Below are 25,595 nucleotides of genomic sequence, written 5' to 3' on the forward strand. Positions count from 1 at the left end.
CAATGTTTTACCATTAAAGCACTACAATAATTGTTTGGCACTATATAAATATTGCATGTAGTTGAGTGTAACATTGAAAATTTTCACCCCTCGAAAACCATTGTCAACCGAGGCGCATATTTATTATATTATACTGAATGTTTTATACAAATACATATAACATTGAACCGTGCGCGCATAAATTCGATCTGCGCAGTCGCAATTTTTTGGAATATTACCCGTCGTCAAGCAATGTCGACTGTTGGTACGCAGCAGGGCGTGGCTTCATTATTCAGCGGGTAATAGTGTTTTTTAACAAATGTTTCTCGACGAATCAGATTCAAGTAGTTTACATGAAAGTATTATTAAGATTTAGCACAGTTGAGTTGCATAAACATCAAATTGCATTTAAGTATGATAACATTGAAAGTACCAATATAAGTATCAATATAATGGAAATAATATGTTTTATAAATAAGTACAGAAATATATCACTTTCATGTTCTAAAATGCCCTTTCGTAAGATAAAACTCTTAACTTCTTTCTTAAAAGTACTATTTCCTCAAGTAAATGTATGCATTATATATATTATTATAAAAAGTGTCTGCTTGACATGTTTTCGCACGAGGCATTGGCGTCGGAAGAAAATTGAAAGTGTGGGGGGGGGGGGGCTAAGTGTAATAAAAAATTTTTTTTACCTTCAAAACCTGACAAGCAAAAAAAAAAAGGGAAAGTCCATATCCAAAAGGCGAAAATCCTATTTCGTGGGGGGGGGGGGGGGGGGGGTATTCTTACGAACTTTAGTAACTAAATTTTTCTCCAAACACCAAAACTTTACCCCTTTTTAGCCTATATTGCGAGGTGTCTGTGGAAAGTGGAGGGGGGGGGGGGGGCTAAATGAAACAAGGTTCAATGTCTATACTAACTATATATTTGGAATGCTCTAGCCCCCCCCCCCGGTTCCGACGCCTATGCGGCGTATAAATATTCTTACTCAATCTTCACCTCTATACAGGGTTTATATACCGCCCAGTGGACATGATACGTCTTTAAGCATGCTCTTTGCACGATCCATTTTGAAAACAATGCAGACTTTTTTATATCAGCAAGTTGATGAAAAAAAAAAAGGATATCAACAATCGCATTTAAGTTATCATTTCGCAAATTCTGTGGTCGATACAATGACCAAATACAATATTGATCTTTGGATCAAATGCTGTTTTCCATACAAATAGTTTGGCTCTGTTTTACACCAATTTCTAGAAATTTTTCCGTTTACTCGAGTATGACAAGGAGTACACGGAGGGTGGGACCGGTCAGCAGGGGATGCTTACTCCTCCATGACACCTTATCCCACCTCTGATGTTTAAGAGGTCCGTGTTTGCTCTGCTCCTGATTTACTGGCGTCGGAATTTCATAAATACTATGGATTCTGTTGAAAATTACGCCAAACGATGGGCCAGATATGAAAAAGATGTTGACACTTTGTCAGAATGGATTAAATGTATCAGATCCATATTAAAATGGCGAATTAAAAGATTGAAAGGCAATATGAAAACCATCTATCCTTCTGTATTCAAAAATCCAGAAGTGAAAATAGAATTAGATATAGATTACATGATCAGTACGCACTGGTCCCTGCTGACAAAACAGGTAACAACAGTGTCTTCGTTTGTAAGGCTCATCATTTAAATTGTATTTTAGAAGAACTTGGATTTAATTCAACAAGTGGTAATCCAATTTATGCTCATACTTCCCTTTCTTAGGAAGAAATTCTTCAAAATCATATGTCAGTTTTGAATATTTTTAATATCCCGAGGAACCCATCGTCACAAACCACGGCCAAAATGGCTTTATGCAGACTCCGGACCGTGGCTTGAGACGATGCGAGGAACCAAAATGAATTTGAACTTCCATATACAGTGTATATATTGAATTCCGAACCTTTATAAGAATCCTGATACCATACGGGTTCCAGTAAATGTTCAACCAAGTCTCTCTCTTTACTCCTCACTAAGATATTGACAATAGTGAAGGAAAAACTTCAAGAGTGCTGTACAACAATATATTCAAGAAGTGTTGTAAATCAGATGTGGATACTCAAAAATTCCAAAGAACTTTTGGACAATTTGAAATCACAAGATTTTACCAAAATCAACAGCTTAAAAACTTACGACTTTTCAACTTTATACACAACCATTCCCCACGATTAATTAAAGTTTAGGCTTTTTGATATCATTGACAGCTGCTTTTTCGATAAAAATAGAACTCGCAAATCATTGGTCATTTGAAAAAAAATTTTTGTTAAAAAGCATTCTGATTGCACACACAAGTACTCTGAAGTTGATGAAAAAAATAGTTTCTGGTTGACTATATATTTGTGGCTTTTGGAGACCAGTTTTTCCAACAGTTTATTGGAATTCCCATGGGTACCAATTGCGCTCCGTTATTAGCAGACCTTTTTTTGTATTCATATGAAGCAGACTAGTATATCGACGACGTCAATTAACAATGCTTATTAACAATTATTTTTTATGCATCAACAATAGTGGGAAACAGATAAAATGTTTCCCACTATTGTTGATGTCCCTGGTATACTATACTGACTAGACAGTGATTCCTTATATTTCCATTTCATTGTGAAATAAAATTGTAGATTTAGACTTACACGAGGATTCCCATCTCAATTTCAATAGTCCTCACCCACTGACGTCAAACACAACGGCAGCTGCACGAGATTTTCATGCATATTTGGTCTCCTTAGCCTTAGACACAGAGACAGATGCGCACGAGATTTGCATGCATATTAGGCCTCCATAGCTCCTTACCCATTAACCTGCCTAATTTACATTCCGGCAGCATTATCAAGAAATTAACTCCGCTAACTTTCAAAGATTTATCACAGAGAGAAAAATTAGAAATGGAAATATCAATTAATAATGGTAATTTCCATTCCTATGTCGATACGATATATCCTGGTGGGCTTGAGATAAAAGATATCGCAGAGTCTGACACATCTTTTTCATACTTAGATATTTTACTTGTAAAAGACGTAAATGGTAATATAACAACCAAGCTCTATGATAAACGTGATGACTTTAACTTTTCTATCGTCAACTTCCATTACTTATGCAGCAATACACTGTCATCACCTGCAAACGGCTTTTATATATCTCGGTTGATTCGATACGCAAGATCATGCTCTACATATGAACAATTTCTAAAACGAGGTAAATTATTGACAAAGAAGTTGATGAAACAAGAATATCAACAGTCTCGTTTAAAGTCATCATTTCGTAAGTTCTATGGTCGATACATTGACCTTGTCAGCAAATACACTTAATTTTATCATAAAGTCAAATGCGGACTGACGTTTTTAATACTAATTGTTACTCCAATATCTCTACACTGAATTGATGACGGATTTTTCCGTTATTTCCCGATCATGACAGGGAACACAAGGCGGGTGTGACCGGTCAGCAGGGGATGCTCACTCCTCCATGACACCTGATCCAATCTCTGATGTCTTGGAGGTCCGTGTTTGCTCTGCTCCTATTTTGTATTGTTTTATGGACTTTGATATTGCATACTGTTTGTTATTTTCATATCCTTTCCAATAACTTCAAAGAACTTGAATAGCATTGAGAGGCATAAAATGAAAATTGTTGCATGAAAAGATTCCAATTTCAAGCTTTATTTTGAGATTTTTTAAAAAATTAAATTATAAATTAAAGAGTAATCCTTCCTAGTTGATGATCGAATATCCTTAACTGAAGGAAGAGTAGCATTTGGAAAAACCATTGACAGACAGCTGTATGGACGACAGTCACCATACTATCGCAGAAGCTGTTCTAGTCTCTGATTAGTACAGCTAAAATAACATAACACAAACCACTGCTCTTTATTCCATGAAATTCAAAATGTTAGAAGATATCAGTAATTTTTTTTAATTCCAAGGGACATAAATTTTGAAAGAAATAATGTATATTAAGAAATCACCTATATTCTTCTTACATTTTACGCAGTAGCCTTGTCAAAATTTGGAATGGGATTGTGTTGTCTTGTATATCTGCTAAAAAGTTCTCGAATATCAATTTTTTTTAAAACAAAAACTCACTTCCCTGAACTTATACTAGTGTCTTATACAGTGGCCCAATCATACTTTAGAAGAATTCTAAATGTATCCTGTAATAAATATGCGGAATTTCAACCTGGGCGCAATTGGAGTCAAAAACATTTTGAGGTCACTTTTTCACTATTTGTGGCTTCTTCCCTTGTTACCCAAATACGTTACATGGGACAGGAACTAAATTCACATTTTTGTTCCCCTGTTGCTATTATATGTAGAATATTTTGGTTAAATTAATTTAGAGATTCTGATGAAGAAGCTAAAATGTTCAAATATGAATGCATATAGGACAAAAAGGATAGCAATAGGCGATTCATGACCTAAAAAGGTGAAAAGGGAAGGAAAACATCTGTTAGTGAAAAATCTACTTAATGGCTATTGGGGGATTGGATATAAAGCAACCTCCCCCCTACATGTATTAACCAACATAAGTTAACTTCTGAATAATTGTATAGCTAAACACAGGAAACAGTGTTGTTTTGCCTCCAATTGTCTTTGTAATGCCACAGCTCTAAAATAACACACCTTTGTGTAAGTACTGTAACAAAGACAAAACAGTAACAGCTTTATTTAAAACAATTTGGTCTTTGACAGCTGACATAATCTCATACACAAAAACCTGACCTCTTCAAATACGTCCATGTTATTTCAGCAAACCATTTATCTACCATACCACCTTTAACAGAAGTATAATATCAAGTTAAATGAAGTGGAAAACCAAAAGTTTATATGTAATCATATCAAAAATATATTGTACATTCTGCAAACACAGAAATAAAAAAAAACATGCGTATATGAGCAAAGTCTCTACTGTATAATTACACTGAAATAAGACAAATCACACATGGATAAAAAGGATACTAGTATAGGAGTTTATAATGTTCATTTCATTTTCAAGTGTTCAACCATCAAACAAAATTTACTGTACATAAGAAAGTAGACCTTTTAAAAAAAATTCCATTTCATCATCAAACCTTTTTTAAAAATTCTAAATAAATGTGACATTTTTTACCAATGAAACCCATTGATTACAGCTTACAGTAGTTACTCCCTAGCTTCAGAGTACATGTACTGATTTCTCAGTTCCTTAAAATGGCTGATTAACAATGTATTGTACTGTAAATCTAACATTTATGATATTCAAAGGTTTAACATACATATATGGTTAACTCATTGTAAAACTTTTTACACAGAGCAAGAGTAATTGTAATAGCAAGTTTAATAATCAACAAACCTGAGAATTTACATAAAAAGCATCAATTCACCCTTTTAAACCTTATTTTAGCTTTACTAGCCTCTAACTTTATTGCTTGTAAGCAGTTCACAAAACTAACAAAAAAACATATCTTACTTAACCCATGTCTCAGTTATACCAAACCTCTGTCTTATTACACCTAGATTAAGGTGCTTAAGATTATCCTTACAGATAATTCCAGGATTTCAATGATCACTGATAAAAATAATTAACAATCTGAAAGAGTTTAACCAGGTACAAGTATATTAAAAATTTACACAATCTACAGTCTCATTAATGAAATGATAACTATGAAAATTTACATGCATTAAAAATGATTCAATGACAAGGTTGGTTTTACAAAATGAGGTATGATGGATACATATTAGAATTAAGCCAGAAAGCTTAAATGTGAACAGAACATTAAGTTCACTACTCCATTTACATATTCCTGCTACAGTTTCAGTAAATGGTTTTTCTTTTAAACAAGAGGCCCCATGGCTAAAATACTTTCAACTCACCACCGTATTAATGACAAACTCTGGTAATTGTGTTTGACACATTGTAACCTTCATTTTTTGCAGATTGCTTTATGTCCTAAAAGTCCCTGAGCCCATACCCTAAACAAAACTGACTCTAACTTTACATTAGCTAGGTTGCTTGTATGTCAATGTAAATCATTGAGATTCTGCTGTTCTTGACAAGACTTAAATCTCCAATCATCAAGGAGGCTTTTACAAACAATATGCCTCTTATCTGGTCCAGTTGCAAAGAAAAATTAAATGACCCCAATTTTTTTTTCAAATAAACCTAATCATATCTCCTTGAAAAGGGGCTTTGACCCTTATTTTGAACTAATTTCAATTTCTTTACTTGGAAATTTTCTTTGTCGACTGTCAAGTTTGGTTGTAACTGGCCAAGTAAAATTGGAAAAGATTAAAATCATAAGTATTTACATACAAACATGAATACATTCAAACACTGGACAATTGCTGATCAGAAAAGCTCATCTGAGCCACTGGTTAAGGTAAGTTAAAAATTAATAATGAAAAAGCTAAACATGAAATTATATACACTTTACAGTGTAACATATGAACTTAAGTAGCTGCATTCCTTGTAATGTGACACACAAAGGTCACCTTGAATATATATGTACATGTAGCACTAGACGTAAGTACAATGTTTAATAGGAAATATGAAAGAAGTAAATACTATGAACTTAAATAAATTTATTTTTCCTTGTTAACCCTTGAGTTTCCAATTTCTCAAAATTTTGAGACTGTGAAAGCAACAATATGCCTTTTCTATATTACAAGTGGGAAAAAAGGGTGTATAACATGGTTCTGAATGCCATTTACTTTTTTGATATATGACAATTGACTTTTACATTAAAGAAAACACTACACTACATTAAAACTACTGCCCTTCAATAATTCCACCTCTGATGTAAGTACAGGATTTTATAGTATCACAGTAGAGGTTGGTTGCTCTAAGATGCAAGCTCTTAACAAATCTTCAAAATCAATATTCACAAAACTAATACAAACTATAGCAACATAACTCTGAAAAGTGAACATGCCTAATAAAGTTCATATGTTGCCTTCAGCAAAATTAATGTAAGATAACTATATCTACAGCAAAGTTAGGTATTTCTTTTATGAACAAGAACTAACACATCTAACAACTGAACATAACATGAACTAATGACAGGAAAAAAGGCCAGTCAGATTTAAATCTATTTTTTCATATAATTTTTCAAACTTGAATACTTAACCAGTAAAGATTTTCACCTATTGATGTAATTGTAATTAAATCATCGTTAGTAGTTAATGAAATTGCATAATTCATTCATTGGCACACACTAGATTTTCCACATAGCTTCATTTTTTAAGTGACTTCATAAAATTATCCAAATTGTATTCACTTTCATATTCTTTTTCATCCCATAAATCTCCTAGATTCTCTAGGATAGACTTGATGCTCTCCCTTTTGCTTGGATCACTACTGCCACTGCCAGATGGTGCTATTATTTGTCCTTTAGCTTGATCATCTAGTGAAAACAGATCTAACAATTGATCTGTACCCATGGTTTGCAAACTGGAGTTATCTTGACTAATGATTGTGTTGGCTATTGTCATCTTGAATTTCTGGAGTCTGGAAGAGCCAAAAAAATGTATCAAATTCATTAATTACTACAATCATTTAGAGAATTATTTAACCATAAAATTATTTTACTGATCTTGTATAGTTTGTATAGCACCTTTTTTTCCTCTTGATAAAGTTGGATATTTGCCTACACATTATGAAACAATCATAAATTAACAGTCAATATAAAGGCTTGGGCAAATATCACAACAAAAAGCAAGTAGTCTGACATTCTTTATTAAATTACACTCTTTAACAGTACTCACTTACATGTTTAAATTATAGATAGATATATGTATTTTGTCATATTTTTATGAACATTTGACAACAGATACCAACCCCATTATCTTCTCCTCCAGAGTTCCCCTGGTGATCAGCCTGTACACATTGACAACTTTCTTCTGTCCGATTCTATGGGCTCTGTCCATGGCCTGAAAGTTCAACATTTGTTTTATTGACTCTTTAATCAGAGATCACAATGTTATAAAGTCTAGGCATGATAGGATTAAAACAAAAGACTCGAGAGATAATGGTGACAGAACCTACAAAGTGTGTTTTGTGTGTAATTTTTTCAATACCTGAAGGTCCTTCATAGGATTCCAGTCATGTTCCACGAATATAACAGTATCAGCCCCAGTCAGATTCAAACCCAGCCCTCCAACATGTGTCGTCAACAGCAAGATGTCAATTGATGGATCATTGTTGAACCTATGTGACAAAAATTTACATATGTACAGACAGGCCAGGCTGTGAAACATTTATTTCTCTACAAACCCAAATTAATTGAGGATTAAAATAAAACTAATTGTAATAAAACTTAGAGTGTAAAGTATTCTAAACAGAGAATTTCATATTGTTACCTGTTGACGATTTGTTGCCTGGAACCAGCTGGAATACTGCCATCTAGTCTTAAATAGGTCACCGAGGGCATCTGTGATCTACAGAATCAAAACATTTTACAAGTACAAGTTTAATATAGCACAGAATGGTATGGTGTAACTGTTACAATGTTATGGGAGTCTATTTCAGATAAATATTTAAAAGTTCATTTTCCAGAGACTGAAAATACATCTGTATTCATCTACTCACTTGAGCAAGTCCTCTTCTACAATGTTGAGCATACTCTTGAGTTGACAGAACAGCAGAACTCGGTGTTGATTTACCACAGGTAGATCTGTATCCAGCTGTGAACCAGAACCTGAGTGTGACGGCATGGCAACGCCAATACCACAGTCAATCAGCAGTTGTCTGAAGTGAACAAATATTTTATAAACAAGCTGAATAATTACACATATGGAAAGAGCAAATATAGATTGCTTTCTCAAATTTAGAAGGATTTTTATGCATTCAGACTTATCTTACTTCAGAGCATTCAATTTTGGTGCATGCTGACAATCCCGCAATGAAGAGTTACTGGACTTGAGTTGTTTTGTGACCTCTTCATACTTGGGATGACTTGTTGTTAATACCAGTGCAGGATGGTTGCAGAGTTTCCTCAGATACTGCAAGGCCTGAATAAAAAAGAAGATTGAATTTGTGAAAACAATTTCCTTATATCTATATTAAAACTGATTTTCTCTCAATATGACACATGAATGTGTAAAATATCAGATAAACTGTATTTGTTTTGTAATATTCTTAAGAGATATAAATCCAAACACTATTTGCATAGTTGATCCAGAGAAAGTATTACATAAACTCATAAAAATAATTTATATGCATTGAAGTTTTTCAAGCTTACCTGGAAAACATGTGTAGCCCCAGCGCTCTTTCTTTCCTTACTGTCGGAACTCTCTAATATTGTCACTGAATCTTCAAGTCCCTGCTTGGCTCGAGATTTGGCAAAGTCCTCATAAAGCTGAGTCTGAACAAAATGGAAGCATTATAAACCATCACAAAAAATTATGCTTTATATTAAAAATAAGCTAATTTATTATCATTTTCCTTTATGATTTAAGTCTGAGATTTAGTTGGCTGCTAATAATGGATTACCTGTAGAGGACTGAGATCACAGTAGTAATCCTGAATAATTTTCGGTGGAAGATCCTGTAAAACGTCTTCCTTCAGACGCCGCAGGATAAATGGAAGAACCTGTCTGTGAAGAGATTCCATGGCCAAAGCACCTATAATGGGGAGAAAATTATACACCATCTTCAAATGTATACAGTTTAATGTTGGAACCAAAATATAATATAAAATATAATATAAATGTAGCAATGAAATACAATGGACAGTCTGATTACAAACTGCAACCAAACTAGATCTATGATTTCACTCAAGACACTTATAAGTGAGTAGATCTACATTTATTTCTTTTGTTAAAATTAGTTGAGATTTGCAAAGTGATTTTTTGAAAATGATAAAACAAAATGATTTGGTTACCTGCTTCTTGTTCCTTAGAAGTGCTTTTGGCATCCCTGCTTCTCTCGTCATATGATTATTGGATCAACACATTTTGCCATACCATTTGATTAAACAGAACTCGCGTTAGCCAAAATTAAAAGCAACATGTTTTGTTGAGCACGGTTTGAAACTTTGTCAAAAGTATACACATTTTTGTTATTTCAAACACGGTTTGTTGCGTCTTCTCCATTCAAAACACATATCCACAATACTTAACACCTGGTTTGCTCACAATTGTACAAAGATAGCTTGAATTAGAATGTTATTGTTTTCAAATTCTTTGATTTACCATGCAACTTTATTATTTCTGCAACATTGAAGCACACATCACGTTCAATGACGTTCCTAACTCTGACAATATTTTTAACTTTCTGTTTCTCCCAAGAATCCGGGCAATAGGAAATCAAACAGGGACCAAAGGTCAAGGACATTGTTCTGAATTGGGGTCCCTGACAGGATTAAACGATGATTGCAAACCAATTGTTTGACTGCCTTAGAAAGCTTTAAAAAAAATACAGTTTTAAGCATTTAAAATGGGAAACAGCGAAACTTAAAACTATGATATATTATCTAATATGTATATGAAAGAGAATGCTTACTTTGGTTTTCCCATTCTTGATGACATGTCCCTCATCCAGAATACAGTAATTCCAGCTTATTGTGCTGAAGAAATCTATGTCATTCCTCACTACATCATAAGAAGCCACAATCAAATTATGTTTCTTCACTTTTTTCTGAATTCTGAAAAAAAAAATACAAATAGAGATGTACCTTATAGGCTGTATTCCTTTTCAAAAAAATGAAAATTATGCATAATCATTTATAAACTTCACAAACTACTAGATCTATAGATTCATACCTGGCTCTCTCTCCAGGTGGGCCAGCATACATGAGGGGATTTAGATGAGTAATATCCACAAATTTGTTGACTTCGTACACCCAGTGTCCAATCAGAGTTGGAGGACATATAACAATGGAGGGTAGGGGAGAAAACTCCATGGATTCCGTCTCCTGAAAACACATTTACTACTCAATGCATGCCAAATAAAAGCAACTGGATATTTAGGTACAGAAAGAGCCTGCAATATTCTTTAAAACCGTAGTGAAAAATGTGTTAAAGATTCTGTTAAGAGAGTACTTACAGGCCATGAAAAAGTCTTTACAAAAAATTAATGATGCACTGATATGTTACTGCATCATATGATGTATACCTTGAACTTTTCATCTCTGAGTTTATGGTCGGAGGCCATGATGCATATTGACTGAAGAGTTTTTCCCAGTCCCATATCATCACACAGGATCCCATGTAAATTATACTTGTTTAGGAAAGCTAGCCAGTTTACACCATCCTGCAAAGAATAAAAGAGCATGCATGTGTAAGTTCTTTATAAAAGTAAAATTGTCAGCATCTTCCAGTTTTGACCCTGTTATGTTATAATAAAGTTTTTATCAATATTTCTGAGCAAGTTTTCCCCTCAAAGACAAATCCTCTTTCATTTTCTTTTCTTTTAAGTTTCATCTGAAATCCTGCTATCATTTATAGATATACTTTCCTGACCTGTTGGTACTTCCTGAGCTCTGCTTTCACAGGGACCACAATATTATAGCTCTCCAGTTTAGATCCATCCATCAACTGTTCTAAGAACTTCCTTTGTTTTTCTTTTTCTGCGATTAGAGCTTCACTCATCTCTGGTGGGTCTGTGATTCCTGCCTAAAAAAAAAGAAAAACATGACCACTTCATCAATAACATATAGAGTTAAAATAAATTGTAAAACCTTTATTTTATGGATCTCTTCCATGAACTCATATACATGTACAACTACTTCACAACTATAAGACTCACTTTAAATAATTGAATGCATTTTGTAAACTTGACAATTTTACTAGTTTTTACACAGTATCTTCCTTGAATTCTAAAATTTTATATTTAGATCAATTTTTTTAATCAAAGTTTTCATAAATACCTTATAATATATTTTGAACCTCGTATAAGGCATCATTTATGATCAAGGAAGCAAAACAAGCGGTAGCCATTTTATTTCCTGACCGCCTCATCCTGGTCACTCATACGGCGGAGGACCTGCACTACCAGCAGCACTATGTAGGGAATCAGCTCCATCCCCAGACCATCTATCACACCTGTTATCTAGGTCAAGGTCAATTACCAAACACAGCAAAATCACTATCACTACCTAATTTACCTTTGTGTTTCATGAATATGCATAAATTGACAGAGAAATTATATCTTTTGTAAAGGATACATGCCAATGCTTCAGTTGCTCCTTGTCTATAAATGACATTATCAGCAACATCCATCAGTGGAACTATTTTTTCAATGATAAAGGTCATAAGGTCAAGTGTCATGACCTGACAAAGCATTCCAAAACATCTGGCTGCTAAGTGACGAACTGCTACAAACTGACTGTGCAGGCAATCCAATAGCAAAGGCAATCTTTCCCTTAGCTTTAAAAATGAAATTTTTTTTATCAATTGTCTTGGTTTAAATAATGAATACAGGTAATAATCCCAAGTATTTACAACAGGTAGCTAAAATGTGATCAAAGGAGAAAAGATTAGACATTTATGCAAGCCTTTGACCATATACCATATAAGTGGAAATTTTAGCAAGACACAAATTTAGCGATTTGGCCTTAAAATATGGTATTTTACTTTTAGCGATTTTAAAATGCTCACTAATGAAGCTATTACAAATAAAACACAGTTTATTTTAGCAATATTTAATTTTAGCATTCTAAGAACCCTCCCTAATAATGCCAAAATTTAATCCTTGCTAAAAATTCTGCTTATAGGGTATACACATTACTATTGTTGGATCATACCTGTAATTGTAGATCTGGGGTCATGACTGTACATAAAGTTTCCAACACCTGGAGAGAATTCACCAGCTCCTGAGCTTTCTCCTCTGTCAGTATATTCTCTGTCAAAAAGAATACTGTAGATTGGCAAATAATCATGATGGTTTTAATTTCACTATGTTCGCGAATCCTCATTTTTCAAATTAAACCCATCGTGAATGCTGTCATTGGTTTTTAAAAAATGATTAAAAGCGTATACGAAATTAAAATGAAGTTCTTGCAGCGTGAAAATAAAACCATCGCGATTGGTACTTTTTAAGAAATTTTACCACCATGGAATTAAAACGACTTACAGCAGATAAAACTATTAAAAACCTACAATCATTTTAAACAGAATTAAATTTTGAAATTCTGCCTGAATAAATCCCTCATTAAGACATTTGCAAGTTAATTAACCTGTGAAAGACAGACCTTTCCCAACACCTTGGAGAGGTTCCACCATATTTTCCCACAATGTTGGTAAGTTGCCAGGAAGTTCATTTCCAAATTTCTGTGTAATGGTTGTTAAAGCCAGAGTTGCTCCCCTTCTCTGGATCTGGTGCTGTTTTTGTGTCTAAAATGGAAAACAGAAACAAAAGAGAGATATGAACATCTTTCTTTTCCTTTTATGGAGTGTCTGAATCAATTTTAAACACCAACCTCATTAATTTCCTGAGTAGCGTCAGAGTCATCTACTTTTACACTTGCTGCCCTCTTCAACCATTTCTTTCCCACATTGGGGGTCTGAAATAATTTTTTTCAATATTAGATTTTTTTACACAAACATCCTCATTATGTCAAGAATTTGTGAATTGGAAATCCACTTGTGTGGAATTCCGAAATCAAAAAACCTTGACATTGTGAGGATACACAAACAAGTACTTGCAGTTTAATCCAAATTGTCTGAAGGTAAAATAAGAACAAATGGATATCTTTCATAACACTGGAATCTATGTCCATCAACTTATCTGCAATCCTGTTCCTACGAAGGCTGTATGAGGGAAAAATTTAATTTCTTTTGATAATCTAGGTAGCAGACTAACAAAAGGCTGCATTCCTAATAGTGATGCACTTAAAAATTCTATTTCTATCCACCAACTTTAATTTTAAAACTATATTGTATTCAATAACTTACTTTCTGTTGCTTTGTTAGGGTTATTATGCCTAACTTGACTCCACATTTTACTTCACTTTCATCAGCTATCAAAAGAAAATGGGTGAAATTAAAGTAAATACAGCTTAGAATCACTTGGAGCTCCTCCAGTGGCTCCTACCTCACACACTAACCTCAGATGTCAAAGGTGTTCTACCTTGCTGATTCAGTCATGTGACCTTATTTGAATTTCATTCAAATGTTACACTTTAGAAACCCGAGTTATCTTATGGCACCCCTAACACTTTGTTTTTGCTTTCAAAGACTATTAACATATGGTTGTAATTAAAAGCAATATACAATGAAGAATTAGACAAATAAAGAAACATTTTTAAAAGAACTTGAGGCAGAGCGAAATATGAAATGAGTGACAAGGCAATTTACAGAAGAGAAATATATCGATCTAATGCGTATTCCTCCACCTACTGTATACAGGGAAAATTTCGCCCCCGTTTTATTTTCGCCCCTTTCGCCCTTGTCACAAGTGGGCGAATTTAAAACGGGGCGAATTCAAAGAAGACAGTATAATTTCTTAAACAGAACTGTTACTGGGCGAAATTAAAACGGGGCAAAATTGTAAGCAAGTGTAAAAGGGCGAAAATAACACGGGGCGAAAATAACCCTGTATACAGTATCACATCCCAGACTTGAATGGAGCGTAGCGGAGTCAGCCGAGGATTGCTGATTGGCTTTAAATATATAATTTCCAGACAAAATCTAGTTTATCATCAGGTGAAAAACACATAGACATTCATCATAAAGTGCTACAATGGAGCTTATATTACCTGTATAGGTTGGAATGGGTGCAGTAACTCTAGGTGTATAGGTGGGATCCACACACAGAAAGGTGCACAGGTTCTTCAGCACCTTAGAGTTCGGGTTGGGGTCTTTATCCAAACATTTCTTGATTAATCTGCACAAACAGTCTGCTGCCTCTTGCTGGAATGTTTAAATTAATTCTGAATATCAAATTTTATTTGCAAATACATCAGCCTTGGTTGTCAAGTAATAAAAAATAAAAAAAATCTGCAAGAAACAACACATCAATCAGTCTCTGAAAATAATTATATACTGTAGTATCTACATGTATACAATGAGCATTTTTTAACAAGAACTTACTTGTATTTCTTGGTTTTGTTCCTTTTTGATACATTCCATCAAAGGTCGGATGACAGGATTGAGTTTCTCTGGAAGGGCTCCTAATTCTACAGCAGCCTTAGCTAAACTGCACTGGACTCTGTAATTATTTACTTTGATTGTAGGAAGTACTTGTATATCTTAAAGAAGAAACCAGAAGTCTCTGTCGAGACTGTAGCTCTACTGGTTTATACTTAAAACAATGGAAGAGAAAAGTAGCAATTGGGACTTGAGACTTTAAAACACCAATAAGTAAAAAAAAAATTATCCTTGCCACTCATCAAAATAAAAACCTATGCACAGAATTATGTATCTTAGTATAGTCTACTTATGTGCCAAGTTATATTGAAATCGGACCAAAAGTGTAGGAGGAGTAGCATTTTGAAAGAATTTCACAGAAATTTCTATTTTTAGTGACCATGGCAATACCGCTCATCAAAATCAGAAACCCATGCACAGAATTATGTATCTTAGTGTAGTCTACTTGTGTGCCAAGTTATATTGAAATCGAACCAAAAGTGTAGGAGGAGTAGCATTTTGAAAGAATTTCACAGAAATTTCTATTTTGAGTAACCATGGGAACACTGTTCCTCGAAATCAGAAACCAATGCAAGGAATTATGTATCTTAGTGTAGTCTACTTGTGTGCCAAGTTATATTAAAATCAAACCAAAATTGTAGGAGAGGTAGCATTTTCAAAGAATTTCACAGAAATTTCTATTTTTAGTAACCACGGCAACACCGTTCATCGAAATCAAAAACCAATGTGCAGAATTATGTCTCTTAGTGTAGTGTACTTGTGTGCCAAGTTATATTGAAATTGGACCAAAACTGTAGGAGGAGTAGCATTTTGAATGAATTTCTCAAAAAATTCTATTTTTAGTAACCTTGACAACACCGTTCATCGATAGCTAAAACAGATGCACAGAATTATGTATCTTAGTGTAGTCTTCTTGTGTGCCAAGTTATATTAAAATCAGACCAAAACTGTAGGAGGAGTAGCATTTTGAAAGACTTTCACAGAAATTTCTATTTTTAGTAAACAAGGCAACACCGTTCATCGAAATTGAAAACCGATGCACAGAATTATGTATCTTAGTGTAGTCTTCTTGTGTGCCAAGTTATACTGAAATCGGACCAAAACTGTAGGAGGAGTATCATTTTGAAAGAATTTCACAGAAATTTGTATTTTTAGTAACCACGGCAACACCATTCATCCAAATCAAAAACCGATGCACAGAATTATGTATCTTAGTGTAGTCTACTTGTGTGCCAAGTTATATTGAAATCAGACCAAAACTGTTGGAGGAGTAGCATTTTGAAAAATTGTTTACAGACAGACAGACGGACGACGGACGCATTACTATCGCATAAGCTCTTCTGGTCTCTGACCAGTAGAGCTAAAAATCTACTGTGACATTTTCAAAGAGTCAATAATTTTAACTTAACTTAATCACTTAAATTCAGTAGATATTTGGTTTCTGGAACACTGGTTTTTATTCGCGAGAACTTTATTTTCGCGTAATTACGCGAGACAGTGTGATCGCGAAAAATAAGTTCTCGCGTATAATAGTATTCCTTAAGATTATATAAACCAATAACCACAATTCGTGAAAATTTTTGTCTCTCTTATCAAGAGTCAATGGCTTTCTCGCGAAAATAAGGTGTCGTGAAAATTTAGTGATCTACAGTATATCAGTGATTTTGAGATCCCAACAACTTATTCTTGAATCACCAGACATATCAGTTTTTAGTTTGAAATATAACAATGTTTGACAGTATACTACAGCTATGTAGATGACCAGACCTGATGGTGAGTGTCTGTAGCTCCTGGATCGTGGTGTCCACGATGACCTTCAGTTGTCTCCTCCGCTCCTCAAACACCTGCTGGGCCTTGGGTTTTAGTGAGGTCTTAACTTGATCAAAAGTCGTAGTGGTCAGGGCACTGGCCTGGTCTAGTGTGATGATGCTCCTGATTTCAGAAAAAAAAATTATTACAGATAGAGGAATTTTGTTATTTACATCACATTATTGGGAAAAAAAACAGTAATGCTACTGTTAATCATGCAATGCAAACTAATAAAACTCACTATTTATATAAGTCACACTTTTTGCAACTCATAGTATGATACATGAGAATAAATAAAACCAAATATTTCATCGTGATCATAATTTGTTTAAAATTCCTAATCTACTGACCCTGGGAGAATAAGAGAGTCCAAGTCCACTCCATTTTGCTTGAGTCCAGCCATGAAATCTCTACAGTCTGACTGCATGTGTGTGAAGGAGATAGCAACCTCATCAAAGTAGATAGCATCACTCAAACACTCCAAAAGCTTGGCAACAACTTCATCTGGAAGTTTACTCTCCTGATATTTTAATAATAGAGAACTAATTCTGATTTCATTCTCTGATTCTATATGAATACGCAATATAAAGTTGATGCAGAATTTCTATTTATCACTAGGGCAAAATTTTGAAGATTTTTTTTAAAAATGTTTAATAAAAGATATGTACATGAGAATGAATTTTTAGTGAGCAGGGAGTCTTGTAATATTACACTAAAAATGAAGTTATTGTTCATAAAAAATAATTTACAGTGAAATATGCTGAACAGATGGTGAAAAGTCAGAACAATTTTGATTCAATATAAATGTAATTTGATTTATTCCATTTTCAATGGTGAAATACTGTAATTATCCACTGAATAAAAATCATATTTTTGAAAGCAATATTTTACACTCCCTTAAAGATAAAATAATCTTAACACTTGTGAAATACATGTAAATTCTATGTCCAAATGAAAAACATTGTCCTCTATGTGTACGTTTAAAGCTACAAGGAATGAACATCAGTTAGTAGTATATGTTTGTTCGACTGAAAAATGACGAGAGCTTACCTTATTGGAGCATGCCAAATTGTAGACAACTTGACCAATGACAAACCGCTGGACAGCTGATTTGCTGTTCAGGTGGAACAAAAAGAGCTTAGAAAGGGAGGTAACTGGTTTTTCTCCTTCAGGTGGGAAGTTGGGAATTTCTTGAATGATGTAGCTACACAGCATTCCCAAAAACCTAAATTACACAATATTCATATCTTTTTTTAAAGGTAATTTTTTCTTATGCATGTAGGTTTAATCTAAAAACATTTTAGTGTAATCAAAACATTTGCCGTCCTGTAAATTCAACATTGCATGTATTTGCCTCATTCTCAATTAACTCACCTATATCACAATTTTAAAACTTATAGTATGATTAAAATAAGTTTTTACAATGTTAGATAGTAAAGTAAATAATCACTTTGTAGCCATGATCCTAGTCCTCATCACTGCCATATCCCTGTCCACTACACTGGCGTTCAGTGTCAGCGTTCCTGCAATATAATCTTTCTCCTCTCTGGTGGTTTTCTGTGGGGTTCCTATAAGATGCCTTGTCTTTCCATGTTCACCATCAGACTGTCAACCAATATTTTAAAGAAAGTGTATAAATAACAATATAAATGATTTTCAATATGGCTATTCACACTAGAAGAATGAAATGTTTCCTATTACCAGTACAAGCAGTTTTAAATATCTCAAATACTTGATATTTCACATTTCTTTCATAATTTCACTCTTGCACGTCTGCTAAGTTTTATTTACTGAGATTCACAAAATACCTACATGTAGTCTTCCTCTGTGTTTAGCTTCAATAAGATAGGAGGAATCAAATGGAAGCTTGGATGGCTGCATACAAAGACAGAGCCAAACTCCTAACCAGGGAAGAGAATTCCCCACCAGGTACTCTAATGGAGCCTTAGACAGCAGCTGTGTCCACACTCTCTCTAGAATCCGAATTATACTGTCTTTTTCTTCCAGCAAACATCTCTGGAAGACATGCCTGAGTGCATCTTGTAAGATAAAGGGTAGCCATGGTTGAACGGTCTGTTGATCCTCTGGTATTGTGAGCAGAGTGTGGAAGGTTTCTAGGGCAGACTGTCGAACTGAGGCAATGGAATGTCGTAGGAATGGCCAAAGTCTGGGGACGAGTTCAGGAAGAGGCTGAGAAAGCCTGAAATGGAACAAAAAAATCATTTAATGACTTTAGTAACATATCTAAAAAGTCAATTCACATGTTCACATTTTATTACAGTATCTATTTTCTAAGCAACTGAGCTATCTGTGTCATATTTACCGTATTTATCATAAATTTTTTTGTTTACTTGCAGAAAAGTCACTGTGGAAGTTAGTGGGGGAGCAGGCGCGGATCCAGGAATTGAAGTTAGAGGGGGTGCCAAAAGTAGGCAAGGGGTGTGGGGGCCACCTTGAGGCCCCCAGTGGGTCCAGGGCAAAGCCCTGGTGGGGGCTCAGGGAGGCAAAGCCCCTGGAAGCTCCTGAATTCTAGAGATTTTGTAGTGTAAAAATGAGGTCTACCAAGGAGACTTAGGCCTAGAAAAAAAATATGTTTGTTTCCGCTTTCAGGCTGAGAAAATATAGGGTAGGTCGGTAGGCAAATTTTTTTTTTTTTTGAAATTTTTTTTTTACTTCTTTAATCAAAACGTGTATAGAAGTAACATTAATGACAAAAGAAATGGTGTTTTCAAGCATTTCTGTGACTTAAACTTATAATAGAAAGGTGACTCAAACTTCTTTCTGTCTTGAAAAGCTTGCAAAGTTGGAGACTATAATTCCCTGGGTGAAATCTTGCACTTCATGGGACAAAAGCATTAAAAAAATTTTTAGGGTCAGCACTATAAATTAGGGTCGGTCGGGAAAGCGGAAACAAACATATTTTTTTTCTAGGCCTTATTTACATTTTCTAGACGAAGCTGTGATTAGCGCTAACTTTGACAATTTTAGGGGGCGCGCGCCAGGTGCGCCCCCCTTAAATCCGCCACTGGGGAGGGAGGCATATGCCCCCCCCCATCATTCCCAAGATTAGTTTTGATATGTACAAATGAAAATAAATAGTACAATGATACATATGAAATAAAAATAATTTTTTTTCTTACTAAATTAAAAATGCTACATTTTTTCACTGGGATTCTATACTAATTTTTAAGAATGGGAATCATACCAATCTTTGACAGAGGCCTGTGGGTTTGTTAAGATGGTTGAGAGCAGTGTCATAATACTGTTAGTTGAGGCGGTCAGGTCATCCAGATCTAGCAGGGTGTCCCATAAACAAGTCAAGACTAAAGGCACCTGTCAAGCACAATCATTTTCATATGGAGCAACAGAGACTATTTTACCGTCACATTCCAAACTCTCATTTTACGTATAATTCTTATATTAATTGAAAATCATCAACTGATGAAAAATTTGATTCTAGAGTTCTGAGTATACTATTCATAAGCAATAAAATTCTTGTTTAAGATGCTTAACAATGTCAATTTTGAGAAAGAAAAAAAATCAAGAACATAAAAACATGTATAACAATGTCATCATAAACAAGAATATTCAATAACACAGACAATCTTAATTTTCATGAATCTTAAATAAAACATTTTTCCCACCTGTTGTGGAAGTAGATGGACAAGATCGTGTGCGACAGGAACCAGTGCTGCTGCTGCGACAGCCCTGACGTCATCGTCCACGTCCTGTAGTCCGCGGAACAGAGACGGCAGCACTACGGGGAGGATCCTTTCTGTCATATCCTGTAAATCATAATGTGAAGTCTGAATAAAACTGTTACAATACAACACTAGAGCTCTAACATTCAGTATAGGGCACCTATTGTCTTACCTGTCTGACAGCCAGTAAGTACTTGAACCCTAGGAGTCCCCCGTGCCTGACCTCCCACTGTTCCTGGGCCAGGAGTTGTAACAGGACACTGACCATCCCCTCCACACCACACCTGTCCAGGTGTTTAATGACCATCCCCAGGGTCTGGGCACTCGTCTCCCTCACAGGGGCTACCACCTTCAAGAGAAAAAAACTTTCAATAAATGTGTCTTTATGATGTAATATTTTGGTGATCAAACAACTTGTTGTAGTCTTAAAACACAAACTGACCTCATCAGAGACATAATCACCAAACCGGTCCAGTGAGAGAACACATAGCAGTCTGAGGGCCAGGTCTGTCAACCACACCTGGTTAATCGTGTGCAACTGAAATAAAAACATAGGGGGGTAATGTCATACAATCTAATCAGTATCAACTTTAGTTTAAATCAAAGAAAAATTCTTTGTAAACTTATTAAATCTATAAATTCATAAACAGAACATTATGATTATCATTTACAAGACCTAGATTATAGTGTATCTTACAAATAATTTCAGAAGTTATCACACATATAAAAATTTGATTTGCTCTTTCTTCAAAGATCATCAATGATAATGTCTAACCTGATCTTGAGGTATATCTATTGATAACCCTGCCGAGTCTCCATGGATACGTATGACCTCTCTAAGCCCTGTGGCAGCACCATGTCGAGTTTCCCATCGACTGTTGAAGAGATCATTCATCAGTAACTCACAGAATGACTCAAAGTACCACTCCTCATCCTGAAAAATTGCAATACATGTAGTATTATAATAGTCTATTATGCTCACTGCTTACATTCAAATATGTAATGAATAAAAGTAATTTTCATCTCAACTCTAAAGAGATAAACTGATGTGGGATTTGCTTTAGACAAACATCTACCTCCTCAATGTCTACCGATGCCTCCATGACCAGCTTGCTTTCACTGCCTCCCATATCCATGCTGTGGGACTTGGCCTTTTTACAGGGAGGTTCCGTATCTAGGGACATCTGCTCACTACATAGACACAAATTGTGTCAAAATTAAAATCAGTACTCTTATATTCCTTACCAATAAAATCAAAGCGGGATGAGAAATTGCATTTTATCCGTAAATCAATAAGTTTCAGAACCTACACTTACAAAACATTTGCACATCTACAGGGTTTTCGTGAAATCTAATATATGTTTCAAATGCAATTAAATCAACAAAGTGAAAATGTAAATTCAAATGTAATCTTGGCCTCTGAAAAAAAAAAAAATTAAGTTTATACATGGTCGTACTTATAGCAGTCCTTTGACCTCTGCTTGGCCAGGATTTTAGCTTTACGCTTCATTCTGCTCTGTTCCCTGGCACTCTTCCCCCCTGTCACATCTAGAAGCTGCTGCTTAAGGATGTCTGACACACTCCTCTACAAAAACAAGATTAGAAACCTCGTTTTCAAAGCTTTGTAAAATTTATTCTGTAAAAAGTCTAAAAAATCAAAATTCACTTTTCTGCAAGCTATACAGATGTTTGGGAAAATAAAAAAGATTATTGCCTTGTCTGAAAATGTGTCGCCGTTCTCCGTCTTAATTTGGGATACCAAGTCTTCATCAGAGAAAATGTCTCCTCCAATCCCTAAGTTCCCAGCCATATCTAATCCAAGTCTCTTGTTCAGCATCTGACGTTGTCTTGACAACTGGTCTTTGTCATTCATGCCTAGGATATTGTAGTGATATTTAGGAGTTATTCCCCTTTACACAAAGTACTTAAACAATTTTTCGGAGATGAAACTTTACAACATGAAAAAAGAAACTAACCACTATCAAACTGTTTAACCTTAATTAGAAATTGACAAAACCATTCTGGAACTATTCAAAAGTAAGATAAAATATGAACATTTTCTTATTCTTCCTACTGAAATATTTAAGATTCCAGGTTTAATAATATTTTAACTGTTTTCTTTACAAGTGGATGAATATGTTTTCCTTTTTTCTGATGTATTCTCTCTGAAACTTACTTAGTATTTCAGTTTCATACTGCTTCTCCTCCGCCCCTAACAGTGATGCCCCTTGAGACAGAACCTTGCCAATATTGAACTGTGTAAATAAAACCTGGCTTGGATTTCCCTCTGTGATGTTACCATTGGGCTCTGTACAAAAAGATTATTCACTATTGGCAACCATATATAGAGAAATAACTTAACAATAAATACAGACCTACATAAACTTCCTTCAATTTTTTGAATGCCAGTCAAAAACACAAGACCATTTTCCCCCTGACTAAACATTTTTGTACAGAAGTTATAATGCAAAATGTTTTATTGTCTGGAAGTAATTTCATGATCCTCAGGGTTGGTAAGGGCAGATAATTTAAGATGTTTTAACAGTTAACCTTGTTTGATGGGTATCTTCTTATTCCACTTTGGCACATTTCTGGCTATGGCTGACACAGCTTGTCCTGCGGCTATCCGGGTCTCCCAGCTTGAGCTCTTTAAGTAACCATGAACCTTTACAGAAAAATTCATTCATTAAAATAAGTTTATCATGTTGATGAATGCAGTCCATAAAAAGGAGGGATAGGGATTTCAGGGGGAACTTAATTAACAATGAAGTTGTCCTATTGATTTGCAATATATTTCAGAAAAGATATAGACTATGAGAACTAAAAAAATCCCTCATTATTTTCACCTTTGACAGCAGGTTCTGGAGTTCATATGGGTGCAGTTTTTGCACCTCTCCCAGCTGTTCAGCGGCTGACTTCCTGATTAGTGGGGTGGATCCAGTGTCCAGAAGTAAAAACAATCTGTCAAGCCTGTTAATGGAGGAGAGAAATAATTCATGTACAGAATAGTAATTATTACAAGAAAGAAAAGAACACTTAAATTACAACACTGCTTTAATACATGGTTTTTGATGTCCATAGTTTAATAAATGGTGAAATTGAACCTTCAGTAAGAATACACATTAAGATTGACTATGCCCATCATATCAAATTTTCTTCCTCAGGACACTTAATACCCTTGATTATTCTGATTAATGATTCATTAAAGTAATCTATGACTTTGGGTTCCCCCTCATCAGAAAAAAAGTTCAATATTCCAAAAAATTCAAAACATTAACATCATAGACCTCAAAAAGGACTGTTTTTATATGTATGAAATAATATATATGGCTAGAAATTAGTTTTGAATTTCTGTTAGGGTGTCACCTATGTTCAATTGTAACCAGAAACACACAGGATATCCTATTCAAGTCAAATGAAGTGACAAGCCATGGTACACTACCAAAGGTCAAGTGGAGACTCTGACATATGCAAAATCGACAAGAAGTCCTACCCACATCAAAGAATTACCAAAAATGTCACAAGGTCACCTATCTCTGACTAAGACCTTGACCTTTTGACCTAAGACAAGCTTATTCCTTTATCATCTATCATAAGTAGCAAGAATTAATAAGTTAGGCTAATACAAGTTTTTCTTGGTGTTAACAGGTGACCAGTATGATCTCTTTTCTGTATTCATGCAGTGATAAGTTGACCTGGCCTTCGATCATCAAGACCTGACAACCTTAGGACACGAAATGCGACCAGTATACTCCTTCAAACTTGTACCTAAGTGACAGACTGTAAACACACATCTATTTTATCATCCTGTATAGTACTTATTCTTTTTTATATTAGGCCTATTTTGACATTGGTGATTGGTACATTAAAAATGCAACACGCTGTTGTCAATATCTACTGTTCAACTACGTTTGCTTGCTATGTATTGTACATTCTCCCCATTTAGCGGCAATATGATCATTTTCAGGCATTGACATATGTCAAACATATGACAGGCAATCCGTAAATCTTCTGTATATGTCAACATAACCTACACCAGCCTTTATAAACACTGTGTCAGCTGATCTGCCGTGCTGTAGATTCCATGTCTTACCTAGTCGTCATTTTTGACAGCAGTCCAATTTTAGCAATGCTTGCTGTATCTCATACTCAAGATGTCCTCCTGAAGCTTTCCTTGTATGACTCTGCAATACTTTGTTCCTATATTAACACTTTTGGGTAGTAAAGCATGTTGCAAACTTTTTAAAACAACTTTCAATGACTGTTTAATTTACGTGACGCCAATATCTGGCGGTAAAGACGGGTATCTAACAAGAAAAACTGAAATAATTCTCTGCCAAACTGCTTCTTTATTTAATCCTCGCCCGCCCTCGACGGGCTCACTTTTTATACTGACTGCCATTTTACACTGCTTACCTAAAATAGCGAACTTACTAACCCTTGATTGGCCGAAATTTATATCTTTCGACCAATAGGAATATTATGGAGTAAAAGAACGGTGCCCACTTTATAGAGTACCTAGACTATTTTATACCGGGGTATATTGGTTTTAGGGACTCTTAGGTATATCGAGGATGCATAAAAGAGATAATTTTCTAGAAAAAGTAACGAAATTGCTGCTGTGAAATTAAACGTGTGATTAAAGGATTTCGAAAGACAAACAAAATGTTGTCCACTAAGTGGTATTTTCAAGAGTCTGAATTTGATCGAAAAAAAAATCGGTCAGACGTTTCAATAGAATACCTGTAGAACAGGTATGTCATAAATATAATAGCCAATGAAATTGAAGGTCTACATAAACACCGAGTAAGCACGTGTTCGACTGATACATGTGCTAAGCTAACTCCAATAAACATGATAAAATTATAATGATGTACAAATTCGTTGCAATGCTTGTTTTAAATAAGCGGGAACTCTTTTTATAGCTTTTTCTTATTTAAAAATCTTCATTTCAGTGTAACTCATGTTGTTTGTCGCGGAAAGTGAGGTGTCCCAAAACATTACGACGAA

At 34.8% G+C, this 25,595-nt stretch overlaps 1 protein-coding gene across 1 annotated transcript; it reads right to left on the reverse strand.

Moving 5' to 3' along the window:
• Window positions 1-4,660: 4,660 nt before the first annotated feature.
• Window positions 4,661-24,988, reverse strand: LOC134237702 (TATA-binding protein-associated factor 172-like). Its single transcript, XM_062719838.1, is given in 40 exon segments — window positions 4,661-7,496; window positions 7,827-7,918; window positions 8,066-8,195; window positions 8,348-8,425; window positions 8,577-8,735; window positions 8,850-8,998; window positions 9,229-9,351; window positions 9,480-9,610; window positions 9,870-9,968; window positions 10,259-10,391; window positions 10,490-10,631; window positions 10,750-10,901; window positions 11,102-11,239; window positions 11,449-11,601; window positions 11,875-11,928; window positions 11,930-12,030; window positions 12,153-12,354; window positions 12,732-12,829; window positions 13,179-13,320; window positions 13,407-13,490; window positions 13,882-13,946; window positions 14,685-14,838; window positions 15,019-15,136; window positions 16,843-17,007; window positions 17,235-17,404; window positions 17,935-18,109; window positions 18,335-18,489; window positions 18,697-19,084; window positions 20,090-20,217; window positions 20,529-20,669; window positions 20,758-20,934; window positions 21,028-21,123; window positions 21,361-21,519; window positions 21,662-21,776; window positions 22,043-22,170; window positions 22,300-22,460; window positions 22,762-22,893; window positions 23,136-23,250; window positions 23,432-23,555; window positions 24,679-24,988. Coding segments are annotated over 40 exon segments (5,511 nt in total). The 5' UTR covers window positions 24,690-24,988; the 3' UTR covers window positions 4,661-7,222.
• Window positions 24,989-25,595: the final 607 nt, after the last annotated feature.

Source organism: Saccostrea cucullata, unplaced genomic scaffold, assembly GCF_032062105.1.
Source record: "Saccostrea cucullata isolate Sc308-1 unplaced genomic scaffold, CSIRO_AGI_Scuc_v1 ctg11, whole genome shotgun sequence".
Lineage (NCBI taxonomy): Eukaryota > Metazoa > Mollusca > Bivalvia > Ostreida > Ostreidae > Saccostrea > Saccostrea cuccullata.